Consider the following 12611-nt stretch of genomic DNA (forward strand, 5'->3'; position numbering starts at 1 on the left):
AGATCTTCATAAGTGTTCTGGTCCCTCTTCCTAACATGATGCTTAGTATTGTTAACTGGAGTATTCCTGGGGCCGGCATGGTGGTGCAGTGGGTTAAAGCCCTGGCCTGAAGTGCCAGCATCCCATATGGGCGCCAGTTCAAGTCTCTGCTGCTCCACTTCCCATCCAGCTCTCTGTTATGGCCTGAGATAGCAGTAGAAGATGGCCCAAGTGCTTGGGCCCCTGCACCCACGTGGGAGACCCGAAAGAAGCTCTTGGCTCCTGGCTTCAGATCGGCACAGCTCCGGCTGTTGCAGCCATCTTGGGGAGTGAACCAGTGGATGGAAGACCTCTCTCTCTGTCTCTACCACTCTGTAACTCTGTCTTTCAAATAAATAAAATAAATCTTTTTTAAAAAAACTGGCGTATTCCTGCCTCTCCTTACAATAGAGCTATTCTGTTTGTCCACTCCTCAGTGCAGCTGCAGTGGGTTTTCACAAGCATTCTCAGGTTGTAGTTTTTATTGGCCTGCCCTCATAGATTAAGGCTTTCTTTTTTCTTTCCTTCTGGGAGAAAAGGATGACAGATCTGTCTAGATAGAGTTCAGTGGTGAGTGTTGTTCCCCTTTCCAAGCTGCAGAGGTTTCCACTAGTGGCCTTAGCTATAGTTTTTGTTGCTCTGATCCCTACAGATTATGGGCGCTGGACTGGAGAGGAGCCAGGAAAGATGGCTTGTGTTTGCTGTTCCTCTCCACAGTCAGTACTGCAGGGGAAAGGTTCTCAGCACTCTGCCCCACTTTCTTGAAAGAACCTGGTGATTTTCCTTAAAGAAAAGTCTTCCAGAGGGTAGAAACTTCCCTCTTTCAAGGCTTCTCAAGGTACCCCTGTGCTTACAGCAGCCCTTATGAAGGTGTAAGTAGACGCTAGGGTTCCATTTTTTTCCTGCAGGCATGTGTCTATTCAGATTTTGAGTTACTTGATTGTTCTGAGACCTCAGTTCCCTGAGGATTTATCCATTTAATTTGCAATTTGTTCAGCTTTTTTTCATTATAAGGGTGAGAAGATAACTTTCTATCTCTAGAAAGAGCTGAAACTGACAGTCTTAAAACTTCTCATTTTCATAGGAAGCAGAGACTCAATATGAAGAACAAATCGGCAAAATTATTGTGGAAATACAAGAACTCAAATGGCAAAAGGTGAGTATTTTTTTAACCCCAGATGAACATTAATTTAAAAATATGTTGTAATCCATATTTCAAAGTTAACTTTTAAATTTCATAAATATATTTGGTGAGAGAGTGCATTATTTTAAACAAAGTCTCATGGAAACTCCAACTAAAACTGTTCATTACTTTTGGCCTTCAGAAAACTGAGAATGAAACTTTTGTTTTATTCTCTTCAATATTAACATAGAGAGGTAACTCTGAAAACAACTATGAACTATTTTACATCTGAGAAATATTTTGTATTATAAGGGAGTGAGAATATTTTTAAAGAACTCAGAACCAGTACAATATTTTCCCAGTGTGTTACATATTGTAACCAAATAGGAAAAAATAGTTCAGCTCTTTCTCTCTAGCTTTAACTGTATTGAAGCGTTTATAACACAGTGCTTCCTATGCCTTTTCACCAAAGTAAAACTAAAAATTAAAGCTTAATGTTAGTCCCTCTTCTCATTATCTGGCAATATTGAAAACAAGTACTTAGAAATAACATCAGTATTCAGGTGACAGAGAATGCATCACCAGAAATGATTGGAATTTTGGTGCCAGCTGGATCTGCAACATTGTGCAGAATATTAGAGTGTACCCAGGTTTTGATTATATGAGTGATGGACCTGTGTGAGGAGAAAGAACAGGTAAATATTATATATAAACTGAAGCTCAAACCAATTTCAAAATGTCAACACCATAAAGTTATCAGAATCCTTCATTTAATCAGTAAGTTTAATATAATACAATATCACGAGTGTGTTTGGACTCCTTAAACTGGTTCTATGGCTTGTGTAGAAATAAACACATCAGAGTGGCCACAGGGACCAGCACTGTGGTGCAGTGGATTAATACTCCGCCTGTGGTGCCGGCATCCCATGTGAGCACTGGTTCTAGTCCCAGCTTCTGCTCTTCCAATCCAGTTCTCTACTATGGCCTGGGAAAGCCAGTAGAATATGGCCCAAGTCCTTGGGCCCCTGCATCCACATGGGAGACCCAGAAGAAGCTCCTGGCTCCTGGCTCTGGATCGGCACATCTCCAACTGTTGTAGCCATTGGGGAGTGAACCAACAGAAGGAAGACCTTTCTCTCTGTTTCTCCCTCTCACTATCTGTAACTCTACCTGTCAAATAAATCCTTTTTTTTTTTAAAAAAAAAAAAAAAAAGAATGGCTGGAAAGTTTTTGAAAAAGATGAGGGTGAAATAGCCATATTCAGTTCTTAATATACTATGATATAGAACAATATAAAGCAATAATAATAAAGCATACTATGTTATAAAGCAATAATTACAGTTATTAGTAATGTACATGACTAGTTATTTAGTGGAACGTAAATGTCTAGAAATAGATTTAGATGTCTAATTTAGTGAATGGTAAAGATAGCTTTCAAATTGCTGAGGAAGAATACATTATTTAACAAATGTTTTAGAGCTGCATTCCATCTAAGGGTAACTAAAGCCAGATTCCTACCTTTACAAACTTGTAGAAAAACAGGAACTTTCATAGAAAGTCCTTGCTGCATTTCCCATCTCGAATCAGCACCCATATGAGATGCTGGTGCTTCCGGCCAGGGCGTTAACCCGCTATGCCACAGCACCAGCCTTGAGTTTCTGGGTTGTTAACAAAAAGGAAAACAAATATTTAGGAAAATAAAGGACAAAGGCCTGCAAGCCAAAGCACTGTAGTCTATTGCTCTGGTTATCTAGATTGGAGGTTGGCAAGGTTTTTCTTCAAAGTCATACAGTAAATATTTCAGGCTTTTTGGGCCATTTGGTCTCTGTCCCAACCGTGAAATGGCTGGTTGTGTGAAAGCAGCTATGGAAAGTACTTAAATGAATTAATGTGGTAGTGCTCCAATAAAACTTTATTTTGGACTCTGAAATTTCACTTTATGGAATTTTCAGGGGACTTGAAATATTTGTTGTGTTTTAGCAACTTAAAAAAATGTAAAATCTATTCTCAGCTCACAAGCTGTACAAAAACAGCCAGCTACATTTGGCCCCTAGGTCCAACTTTGTTGACCTCTTTTCTAAATCTTATTTTGTAGACTTGGGTAGAGGCTTGTCTATATCATGTAGTTTCCTTCTTGATTTAGAAAGCTTGAATGATGAAGTTTTCTTAAGATTTCTTAGTTTAAAATCTCTTGTTGGAATGGCAGTCCAGGTATTGGAGAAGGAAACCTAGTATCTGTTTATCCAGGAGACATGAATCCAAGGATCTATGCCCTAGAGTTTAGCAGTCAGAGTACTTGATAGGATTGTGTTCAGCATGATTTCCAGGTGTGTGCATGTGTGTGTGTTTCTCTGTCTCACTGTTCCATTCCAGAAGACACTGTCTCTGAGTTTTAGGATATGTAGAGGAAAGGCAGCTTCTATCTGTTGGTGAAATAAAGCTAAAATATAATTGCATGAGTCCCTTGGAATACTTTACTAGGTTTGTCTAAAGTAACGAAATGTCCAAAAGCCAACTTCATAGGGCAGTGTCTAACAAGTTTGTATGGTGACAGCCACTAAATATAGGAGAGCATAGACTTCATGGTCTTGGAAGTTGGGAGGTAATATTTTTGGTCATATGAGGTTTTTTTTTATATATTTATTTTTATGAGACTAATGCATTGCCTGCTGCGCTAAGGAGGCAGGCTTTTATTTTTATTATGTGAAAGGCAGAGTTAGAGAGACATACAAATAGAGATCTTCATCTGCTGATTCATTCCCCAAATGGCCACAATGGCTGGAGCTGGGCTGATCTGAACTAGGAACCAGGAGCTTCTTCCAGGTATCCCATGTGGGTGCAGGGGCCCAAGTATTTGGCCATCCTCTGCTGCTTTCCCTGGTGCATTAATAGGGAGCTAGATTGGAAGTGGAGCATCTGGGTCCTGAACCGGTGCCTATATGGGATGCTGACACCTCAAGCGGTAGCTTTACCTGCTACTCCACAGTGCTGCCCCTGTCCTCCCTCCTTCCCCCTGTTTATATGAGTTTTAAAAGTGTTAGACTTAGTGTGCCCCTTTCCCTCAAGATTGAGGATGTTGAGGGCAGTGAATTTTCTAAATAAATGACAAAGCTTTGGAAATAGTTGCAATAAAAATGAAAGCCTTTCCCGGGGAGACTCGGGTTGGGAACACAAAATCAAGCAATTTTTCTTTGCCGAAGAACTGTAGCTCTCTGGCAAGAAAAAGTTTCAGTCCATCTTGAGGAGAAGTAAGCAGTGTTAAGAATATATTCAGAACGCTTTGCAGGAGTTACTTTTAGAAAATCCATTTGTAGGTGTGTATAGGCATCCTGGGGCTTGAATTTACAAGAGTGACAATCTCACTGGGATGGTGTTGATGACAGATTAGATACTCAGCATCTCAATAAAATATCTCACCAGTGCCAGTTGAGTGTAGTGTCATTTGTCCTCATTCAGTTGGTAATTTCAAGTAAGTTTTGCAAAGTTCCATTGAGGTCCTCTGGTGCCACCAAGTGTCTGTCCTGAAAGTGTCCTGCAAGAGATTTTCTTTGTGTAATTTACATTGTTTTCTTTGTGGAATTTGGAGCCAGTTTTGGGTATTCCAAAATAGCCTTTTTAGATCTTTCCAAAATTTTGGATTTTGGGGTATCATGGGGGCCAGGACAGTGTGTCATAAGATTAGGACAATTCCTTTATCTTTTATTTTTTTTTTTTAGTGTAGGTTTATGATAGCCACCTCCTTAGGAAGCTTTGGAGCCCTTAAGATTGTTGACAATTTGAAATTGGGACTTCTGGTGAGGCTGGGAACTCTCATTGTCTCTACAGTATTCCAAAGGCATAGCTGCTATTAGGGTTAATTTAATTCTCTTGTCTCTTAACAATTGGCAAGCTTTGCTGAGTAGGATGAGTTCTGTCATCTGGGTTTCTTTTACCTCTGGTAATGAGTGTTAATTTAGGGGTCAGTTAAGGCTGTTGCAGTGTATCCTGCCTAATATTTTTCCCATTTCAGTTTCAAAGTCTGACCTAGAAACAAATAAGATTAAACATAGATTTAATTTAGGGAGAGTTTCTAATCAATTTGTTTGAGACACATTCATTGCTCAGTAACTAGCTCATTATGGATTTCTCCTTTTTTGAGGAAAAGAAAGAGTTTAAAAAATATAAAGGCCGGAGCCACGGCTCAATAGGCTAATCCGCCTGCAGCGCCGGTACCCCAGGTTCTAGTCCCGGTCGGGGCGCCAAATTCTGTCCCGGATACTCCTCTTCCAGTCCAGCTCTCTGCTGTGGCCTGGGAAGGCAGTGGAGGATGGCCCAAGTGCTTGGGCCCTGCACCCATATGGGAGACCAGGAGGAAGCACGTGGCTCTTGGCTTCGGATCAGTGTGGTGCGCCGGCCACAGCGGCCATTGGGGGATGAATCAATGGAAAAAGGAAGACCTTTCTGTCTGTCTGTCTCTCACTGTCCACTCTGCCTGTCCAAAAAAAAAAAAAAATATATATATATATATATAAAGAACTTCGGGTGGGCATTTGGTACAGCAGTTAAGACACTGCTTGAGAAACCTGCTTCCCATAACAGAAGTTCATAGGGGTGAACTTGATTGCTGAGAAACATATTTTCAATGAGCAACAAGGATTGTACAGTATGAAGAATCATCAAGTTTAAACCCAATCTTTAAACCAAATCAGTGGAAGCCTCTCATAGTTTGGCTTTTGTTAATATTGTCCTTTGATCAGAAAGTGGCTTTTGCCACTGAATCTGAGGTTAAGACAGAAAGAGTTGGACCCTGATGATTTCTGTAGAATTCTGTTAGAGTATTAAGGGAAGTACAAATAGGTAGAAAGCTTAAAGACAATTAGGAAGGCCCCTGGTGCTGTGGCACAGTGGGTTAAATCACCATCTGCATTGTCAGCATCCCGTCCCAGTGGCTCCACTTCTGATCCAGTTCCCTGCTAATGTGCCTAGGAAAGCAGCAGAAGATGGTCCAAGTGCTTGGGCCCCTGCACCCACGCGGGAGACCCAGAAGAAGCTCCTGGCTTTGGCCTGGCCCAGCCCCGGCCATTGTGGCCATCTGGGGAACAAACCAGCAGATGGAAGCTCACTCTCTGTCTCTTCCTATCTCTCTCTCTGTCTTTCAAATAAACTTTTTAAAAATAATAATAATAGAGTTAGTCTTTGAGCTCTTCTCATCTTTAGAACTTAGCTAGTCACGCCACGGCTCACTAGGCTAATCCTCCGCCTGCGGCACCGGGTTCTAGTCCCAGTTGGGGCGCCGGATTCTGTCCCGGTTGCTCCTCTTCCAGTCCAGCTCTCTGCTGTGGCCCGGGAAGGCAGTAGAGGATGGACTCGCATGGGAGACCAGGAGGAGGCACCTGGATCCTGGCTTTTGATTGCCGGCCGTAGCAGCCATTTGGGGGGTGAACCAATGAAAGGAAGACCTTTCTCTCTGTCTCTCTCTCTCTCACTGTCTAACTCTGCCTGTCAAAATTAAAAAAAAAGAACTTAGCTAAAACTTGTCCAAGTATTGTTTTGTTCTTTAAATTTTATTATTATTAGAGAGAAATCCCTCCCAACTTTTGGTTCATCCCCACCCCTGCTAAATACTCACAACAGCCAGGTGGAGTACAGAAGCTGGGACCTCAGTCCAGGTCTCCTGTGTAGGTAATAGGAACCTAAGTGGGTTTCTTGAGCCATCACCTGCTGCTTCCTAGGGTCTCCATTAGCAAGAGGCTGGAATTGGCCGGCACCGCGGCTCACTAGGCTAATCCTCCGCCTAGCGGTGCCGGCACACCGGGTTCTAGTCCCTGTCGGGGCGCTGGATTCTGTCCCAGTTGCCCCTCTTCCAGGCCAGCTCTCTGCTGTGGCCAGGGAGTGCAGTGGAGGATGGCCCAAGTGCTTGGGCCCTGCACCCCATGGGAGTCCAGGAGAAGCACCTGGCTCCTGGCTTCGGATCAGCGCGGTGCGCCGGCCACAGCGTGCCAGCCGGAGGGTGAACCAACGGCAAAGGAAGACCTTTCTCTCTGTCTCTCTCTCTCACTCTCCACTCTGCCTGTCCAAAAAAAAAAAAAAAAAAAAAGGCTGGAATTGAGAGTCAGAGCTGGGTATCAAACCAGGGAGCTCTGTAGAGGTCTCAGGTATCTTAACTGGCTTCTTAACCACTAGTACAAAGCCCACTCCATTGTTCACATATTATGTAGGTGTAGTTTAGGCAAATTTTAGGTCTCTAAGGATCTTTAGTAAGTGCTTAAGCACAACTATGACAAGGTGAATTAACTTTCCCAGAAAAAAATAGATGTTAACTATCTTGATCTAATTGGACACTATAGACAGTAGGACATGTGTCTGTAGTGATAAAGTAATGTATTTTTTAAAGAATTATTTTATTTATTTGAAAGAGTTAGAGCCAGAGAGAGGTCTTCCATTCTGCTAGTTCACTCCCCAAATGACTGCAATGGCCAGAGCTGAGCTGATCCGAAGCCAGGAGCCAGGAGCTTCTTCCAGGTCTCTGATGCTGGGCCATCTTCTGCTTTCCCAGGCCATAGCAGAGAGCTGGATTGGAAGAGGAGTAGCTGAGACTTGAACCAGCACCCACATGGGATTCTGGCCTTGCAGGCTGGGGCTTTAACCCACTGCACCATAGCTCTGGTTCCAAATAATGTATTTTTTTAATTTATTTATTTGAAAGGCAGTGTTACAGAGCGAGCGAGCGAGTGAGAGAGAGATCTTCCATCTGTTGGTTCACTCCCTCTGGGCCAGGCTGAAGCCAGGAGCCAGAACTTATTCTAGGTCTCCCATGTGGGTGCAGGGACCCAAGCACCTTGTCATCCTCTGCTGCTTTCTCAGGCTCATTAGCAGGGAACTTGAGCTAGTGCTCTTATGGAGTGCTGGGATTTCAGGTGGTTGCTTTACCCACTACACACAACGCTGCCTCTTAAAGTAATGTATTTTAGGGTAACACTGAATATAAAAGGGTTTGAGCTCAGTACCACAAAGAAGTTGCTAAAACGGTTATTTTATTTATGACCTCAAGATCCAAACAAATCTTTTTCTTTACACCTTGGGTTTCTTAATTGGGGAACTACAATGTTTAAAGACTGGCATAAGGTAGGATTCTTTTAAGGCTGTTGGACTATTGGCTTTAATCTTCTTTGGCTTCTGGTTCTAAGGTATTTTGTAAAGGTAGGTACAGCTTTAGATGGGTCAGTCTGAACCCTCTTGTCAACATCAGGAACACTTTCTACAAAGAATGTCACTTCATCATCTTCAATTTGGCTTGATCGTTCACAAGGTATCAGTAAGTCAGTGTCCAAATTAGCTATGATAAGATTATGAATATGTAAGCCCCCACAGATCTTAAAAAATACCAGGAGAGAGCTTAATTTTGCAATTCTTATTATGTAATACTTACCTATCTAATAAGTTAGTGGGTATGATAAAAAAGGAAAAACTACTTCTCACATGGAAACCCAATAGTAACACTCACAGGCTGAAACAGGAAGAGTTCCTATGGATTATTAGAGGTGCCCACTGTCTAAGTAGTTCACTGACCTGAAGGAGTCAGTCTTTTTACTCTTTTGAGAAATCTCTCTTTACAAGTTTGAGGATAAAATAAGAAATTGAGTGCATGTTTTCTTACCACAGTAGTGCCATTGATTTGCTCATTTTTTTTTTTTTTCCATTTTCTTCTGCTCATAGCAGATGTCTTTACTAAGAGGCTCTCTCTTTTGGTGCTTGATGAGTATAATAGGAGCATTTTGTTGTTTAATCTGTAAGTTTATTCTGCCTTTTTAAGCCTATTTTGGAGATCTGGTAATAGATTCCAATTTCGTTGCATATTAAAATATCCTATTTTTGGATTTAGGGCTGTTCACAAAAAGTGAATAGAGGTCAGCGCCGTGGCTCACTAGGCTAATCCTCCGCCTTGCGGCGTCGGCACACCGGGTTCTAGTCCCTGTCGGGGCGCTGGATTCTGTCCCGGTTGCCCCTCTTCCAGGCCAGCTCTCTGCTGTGGCCAGGGAGTGCAGTGGAGGATGGCCCAAGTGCTTGGGCCCTGCACCCCATGGGAGACCAGGATAAGTACCTGGCTCCTGCCATTGGATCAGCGCGGTGCGCTGGCCGCAGCGTGCTGGCCGCGGCGGCCATTGGAGGGTGAACCAACGGCAAAGGAAGACCTTTCTCTCTGTCTGTCTCTCTCACTGTCCACTCTGCCTGTCAAAAAAAAAAAAAAAATGAATAGAGAGGTAGAAGTCACATCTTCAGAATTTACTCTTCAAAGAACCTCTCATTGAAGTCTTCTGTGAACTTACTCTTTTCCTTCCTTGCTTGTAGGACTGGATTATAAACTATTTTATTTTCACAGGAAAAATGCTGGAGATAGCCTTCTCCACAACTTTTCTAAATATATCTGATTTCCTGTGCAGTTTGGGACTTTGTATATAATTCTTGGGATCTTCTCACTTTACCTTCTCCATTTTTTTGTTTGTTTGCTTGGTGTGTTTTTTTGTTTTTTTTTTTTTTTTTTTTTTTTTTTGCATCTGAGTATTTGAACCAATTGATAGATCTGGAGAGAGGCAATATTATATTTATATTTTTAAAAATTACTTGAGAGAGAGTGAGCAAGCTCCCATCCAGTGGTGTGTACTCTCCAAATACCCACAACAGCCAGAACTGGTATGGGTTGAAGCTGAGAACTGGCAACCCAATCCAGGTCTCCCATTTGGGTGGCAGGAATTCAATTACTAGAGCCATCGTTGCTGTCTTTCAGGATTACCTTAGCAGGAAGCTGGAGTCAGGAGCTGGAGCTGGGAATCAAACTCATCTACTCTGATGTGGGACACAGGCATCTTGCCCTGAGTGTTATATTTTTAAATTAGCTATGAGAATTAAAATGCTTTAAAGTAATTACTGACCTCAGAAAAATGAACAGTTTAGCAGATTAAAAAATGCAATCATGGGGTAATATGTGATTCAGCACTGAATAATACATAATCATAATATATAAATATATAATATATAATCCATGTTATGATTATTGATTAAAGCTATAATTTTGATATAACTGTTGAAAGAATAGGAGGAGATATGGGGTAAGAGTATTTAATTTGCAACTGTTGTCATAAGAGGCTATTACTGAGTAAATATAATTAGAAATCTAGAGGCAAATAACAGAAAAATTTGAGTGTCTGCCATTTTTAGACCTAAGGCATTTTTAGTAATGAAAATTATAATAGAGAAGCTTTTTTTTTTTTTTAAGATTTATTTATTTGAAAGGTAGAGATACAGAAGAGAGAGAGAGAAAATGATCTTTCATCTGCTGGTTCACTTCCCAGATGGCTGCGATGACCAGGGCTGGGCCAGGCAGAAGCCATGAATCAGGGACTTCATCTGGGTCTCCCACGTGGGTGGCAGGGGCCTAAGACTTGGACCATCTTCTGCTTTTCCAGGCACATTAGGTGCCCATATGGGATGCTGGCATTGTGGGCGGTGGTTTAACCCGCTGCACCACAATTCTGACCCCCAAAGAACAGCTTCAAAGTTATCTTGAATGTAAAAAATAGAACATACAATTCCACTAAAAGTGGGAGAGAGAGAGAAATGTAATTGCTATGTACATGTTTTACAGAAATGCTCTGTGGTGGTTTTGATTTTGCAAAATATTTCAATGAAGTTAAGGATGTATATGTTGACAGGTGACATATGTCTTACATAATAAAACGGATTTCCCTGGAAAGCTTAGGACTATAGTGTGCTTGTGTACTGGGGCTACTAATTTTTAATAACTTTTGATTAAAATGTATGTGGGTTTTTTTTTTTTTTTTTTTGACAGGCAGAGTTAGACAGTGAGAGAGACAGAGAGAAAAGTCTTCCTTTTTCCATTGGTTCACCCCGCAAAATGGCCGCCATGGCCGGCGCGCCGCACTGATCCAAAGCCAGGAGCCAGGTGCTTCCTCCTGGTCTCCCATATGGGTGCAGGGCCCAAGCACTTGGGCCATCCTCCACTGCCTTACCGGGCCACAGCAGAGAGCTGGACTGGAAGAGGAGCATCCGGGACAGAATCTGGCGCCCCAACCGGGACTAGAATCCAGGGTGCCAGTGCCACAGGCGGAGGATTAACCAAGTAAGCTGCAGCGCTGGCCAAAATGTATGTTCTTGAACAAAGTTTTGGAGCAAGCCAAGAGTTTAGATGTTTAAAAAGTAATGATTTTTTTGTCTTGGAGAAGCAGTTGGAAGCAGAATTTTTGTATGAAAATTTCATGGCAAAATATTTTTAAATAATTGGTGTAGAGTTGAATTTCCAGAGCATAAAGTAATATATTCAATAAATGTTTAACTCTCATTTAAATTGTAAGCCTGATTAAGATTTAAAAATGAGTTGCTAGAACTTATATTTTAACTTCTCATAATTTTTAAAATAGGAATCTCTTCAGAATCAGAAGGAAACATTAGTAAAGCAACACAAGGAAGCAATGGCAGTTTTTAAAAAGCAGGTAATTTCATAAGGATAGACAAACACTTCAATTTTAAATATTATATTTCCTTTCCCTCTTATGAATATTATGACAAGCTGTTCTTCATGCCCACAGAAAACAAAAGGGAAAAATGGGTATTTTGGTATGTAGGAAATGAATACAGATACTTTGAGTCATAACTGATGATAGTATAAAGGAAGTGAGTAAAACTGTTTTCATGGACATGGGAAAACATGTTCTCATTTGTCCTTTAAATAACTTAGGTTAATAGGATTTGTGTGTGCTCATTGCTTCTCTTCCCTTTTCCCTTTCTCTCTTCACTTTTACTAGCATCTTACCTTCCCTACTGAGTCCTAATACTGATGAACAGCTGAGATGCAGCCAGGCAGGTGTAAAGGATGAGGAGAGGTAGTATCACATGCTGAAGCCTCCGTAAATATCAATTGGCAGTAATGAAGAAATACCTGTAGAAAAATGGAAAAAAATAAAAAAAATTAAAGGAAATGAATAACAATACATTCAGTTTATTTAAATTCTATAGCTCTTTTGACTGTCTCAAATTTCTCTTCAGTCTGTATTTAGAAAACATTGGTTTAAGAAAATGTGCTGATGCAAAAATATCCTCTGGAAGTTTTTTCTTTTCATCTATCCCACCATCTTTATTTTTCTTTTTCCTTTCCTCTCTTTGTCTCATCTTCATGCAAGTATGTGTGTTTAGAAAAAAAAATACACATATAGAGTTAAACCTATATAATTTAAATCACTTGTAGGTTAAGGTTATTGATAGCTTAGTATGAATTTTTTAAAACAAATGATGAATTTTCTTCCCTTAATTTGAAATAGGCCCAAAGTTGTGGGTTTAATTGAAAGGTAGGAAGCAGAAGTCAATAATGGGGCATAGTATTCTCTTGGAGAGAGCAAATCTAGTCTTTGCCATCACAAGGGACTTTGGTCAAGGTAAGAATTCTCAGTTACCTGACAGGTAATGGAGAAAGTGCTGT

At 41.1% G+C, this 12611-nt stretch overlaps 1 protein-coding gene across 4 annotated transcripts in view; it reads left to right on the forward strand.

Moving 5' to 3' along the window:
* Positions 1-12611, forward strand: part of CCDC73 (coiled-coil domain containing 73) — a 154902-nt gene that overhangs the window by 70012 nt on the left and 72279 nt on the right. For 3 of the 4 annotated variants that reach the window (XM_089309806.1, XM_089309814.1, XM_089309802.1), the window contains exons 3-4: positions 1103-1174; positions 11557-11628. In XM_089309806.1, the coding sequence (XP_089165932.1) occupies positions 1103-1174; positions 11557-11628 (144 nt within the window). The remainder of the gene's footprint in view (positions 1-1102; positions 1175-11556; positions 11629-12611) is intronic. The other variant, XM_089309807.1, reaches the window with a different exon arrangement.

Source organism: Oryctolagus cuniculus, chromosome 1 (assembly GCF_051225735.1).
Source record: "Oryctolagus cuniculus isolate XC-2025 breed Fujian yellow rabbit chromosome 1, ASM5122573v1, whole genome shotgun sequence".
Lineage (NCBI taxonomy): Eukaryota > Metazoa > Chordata > Mammalia > Lagomorpha > Leporidae > Oryctolagus > Oryctolagus cuniculus.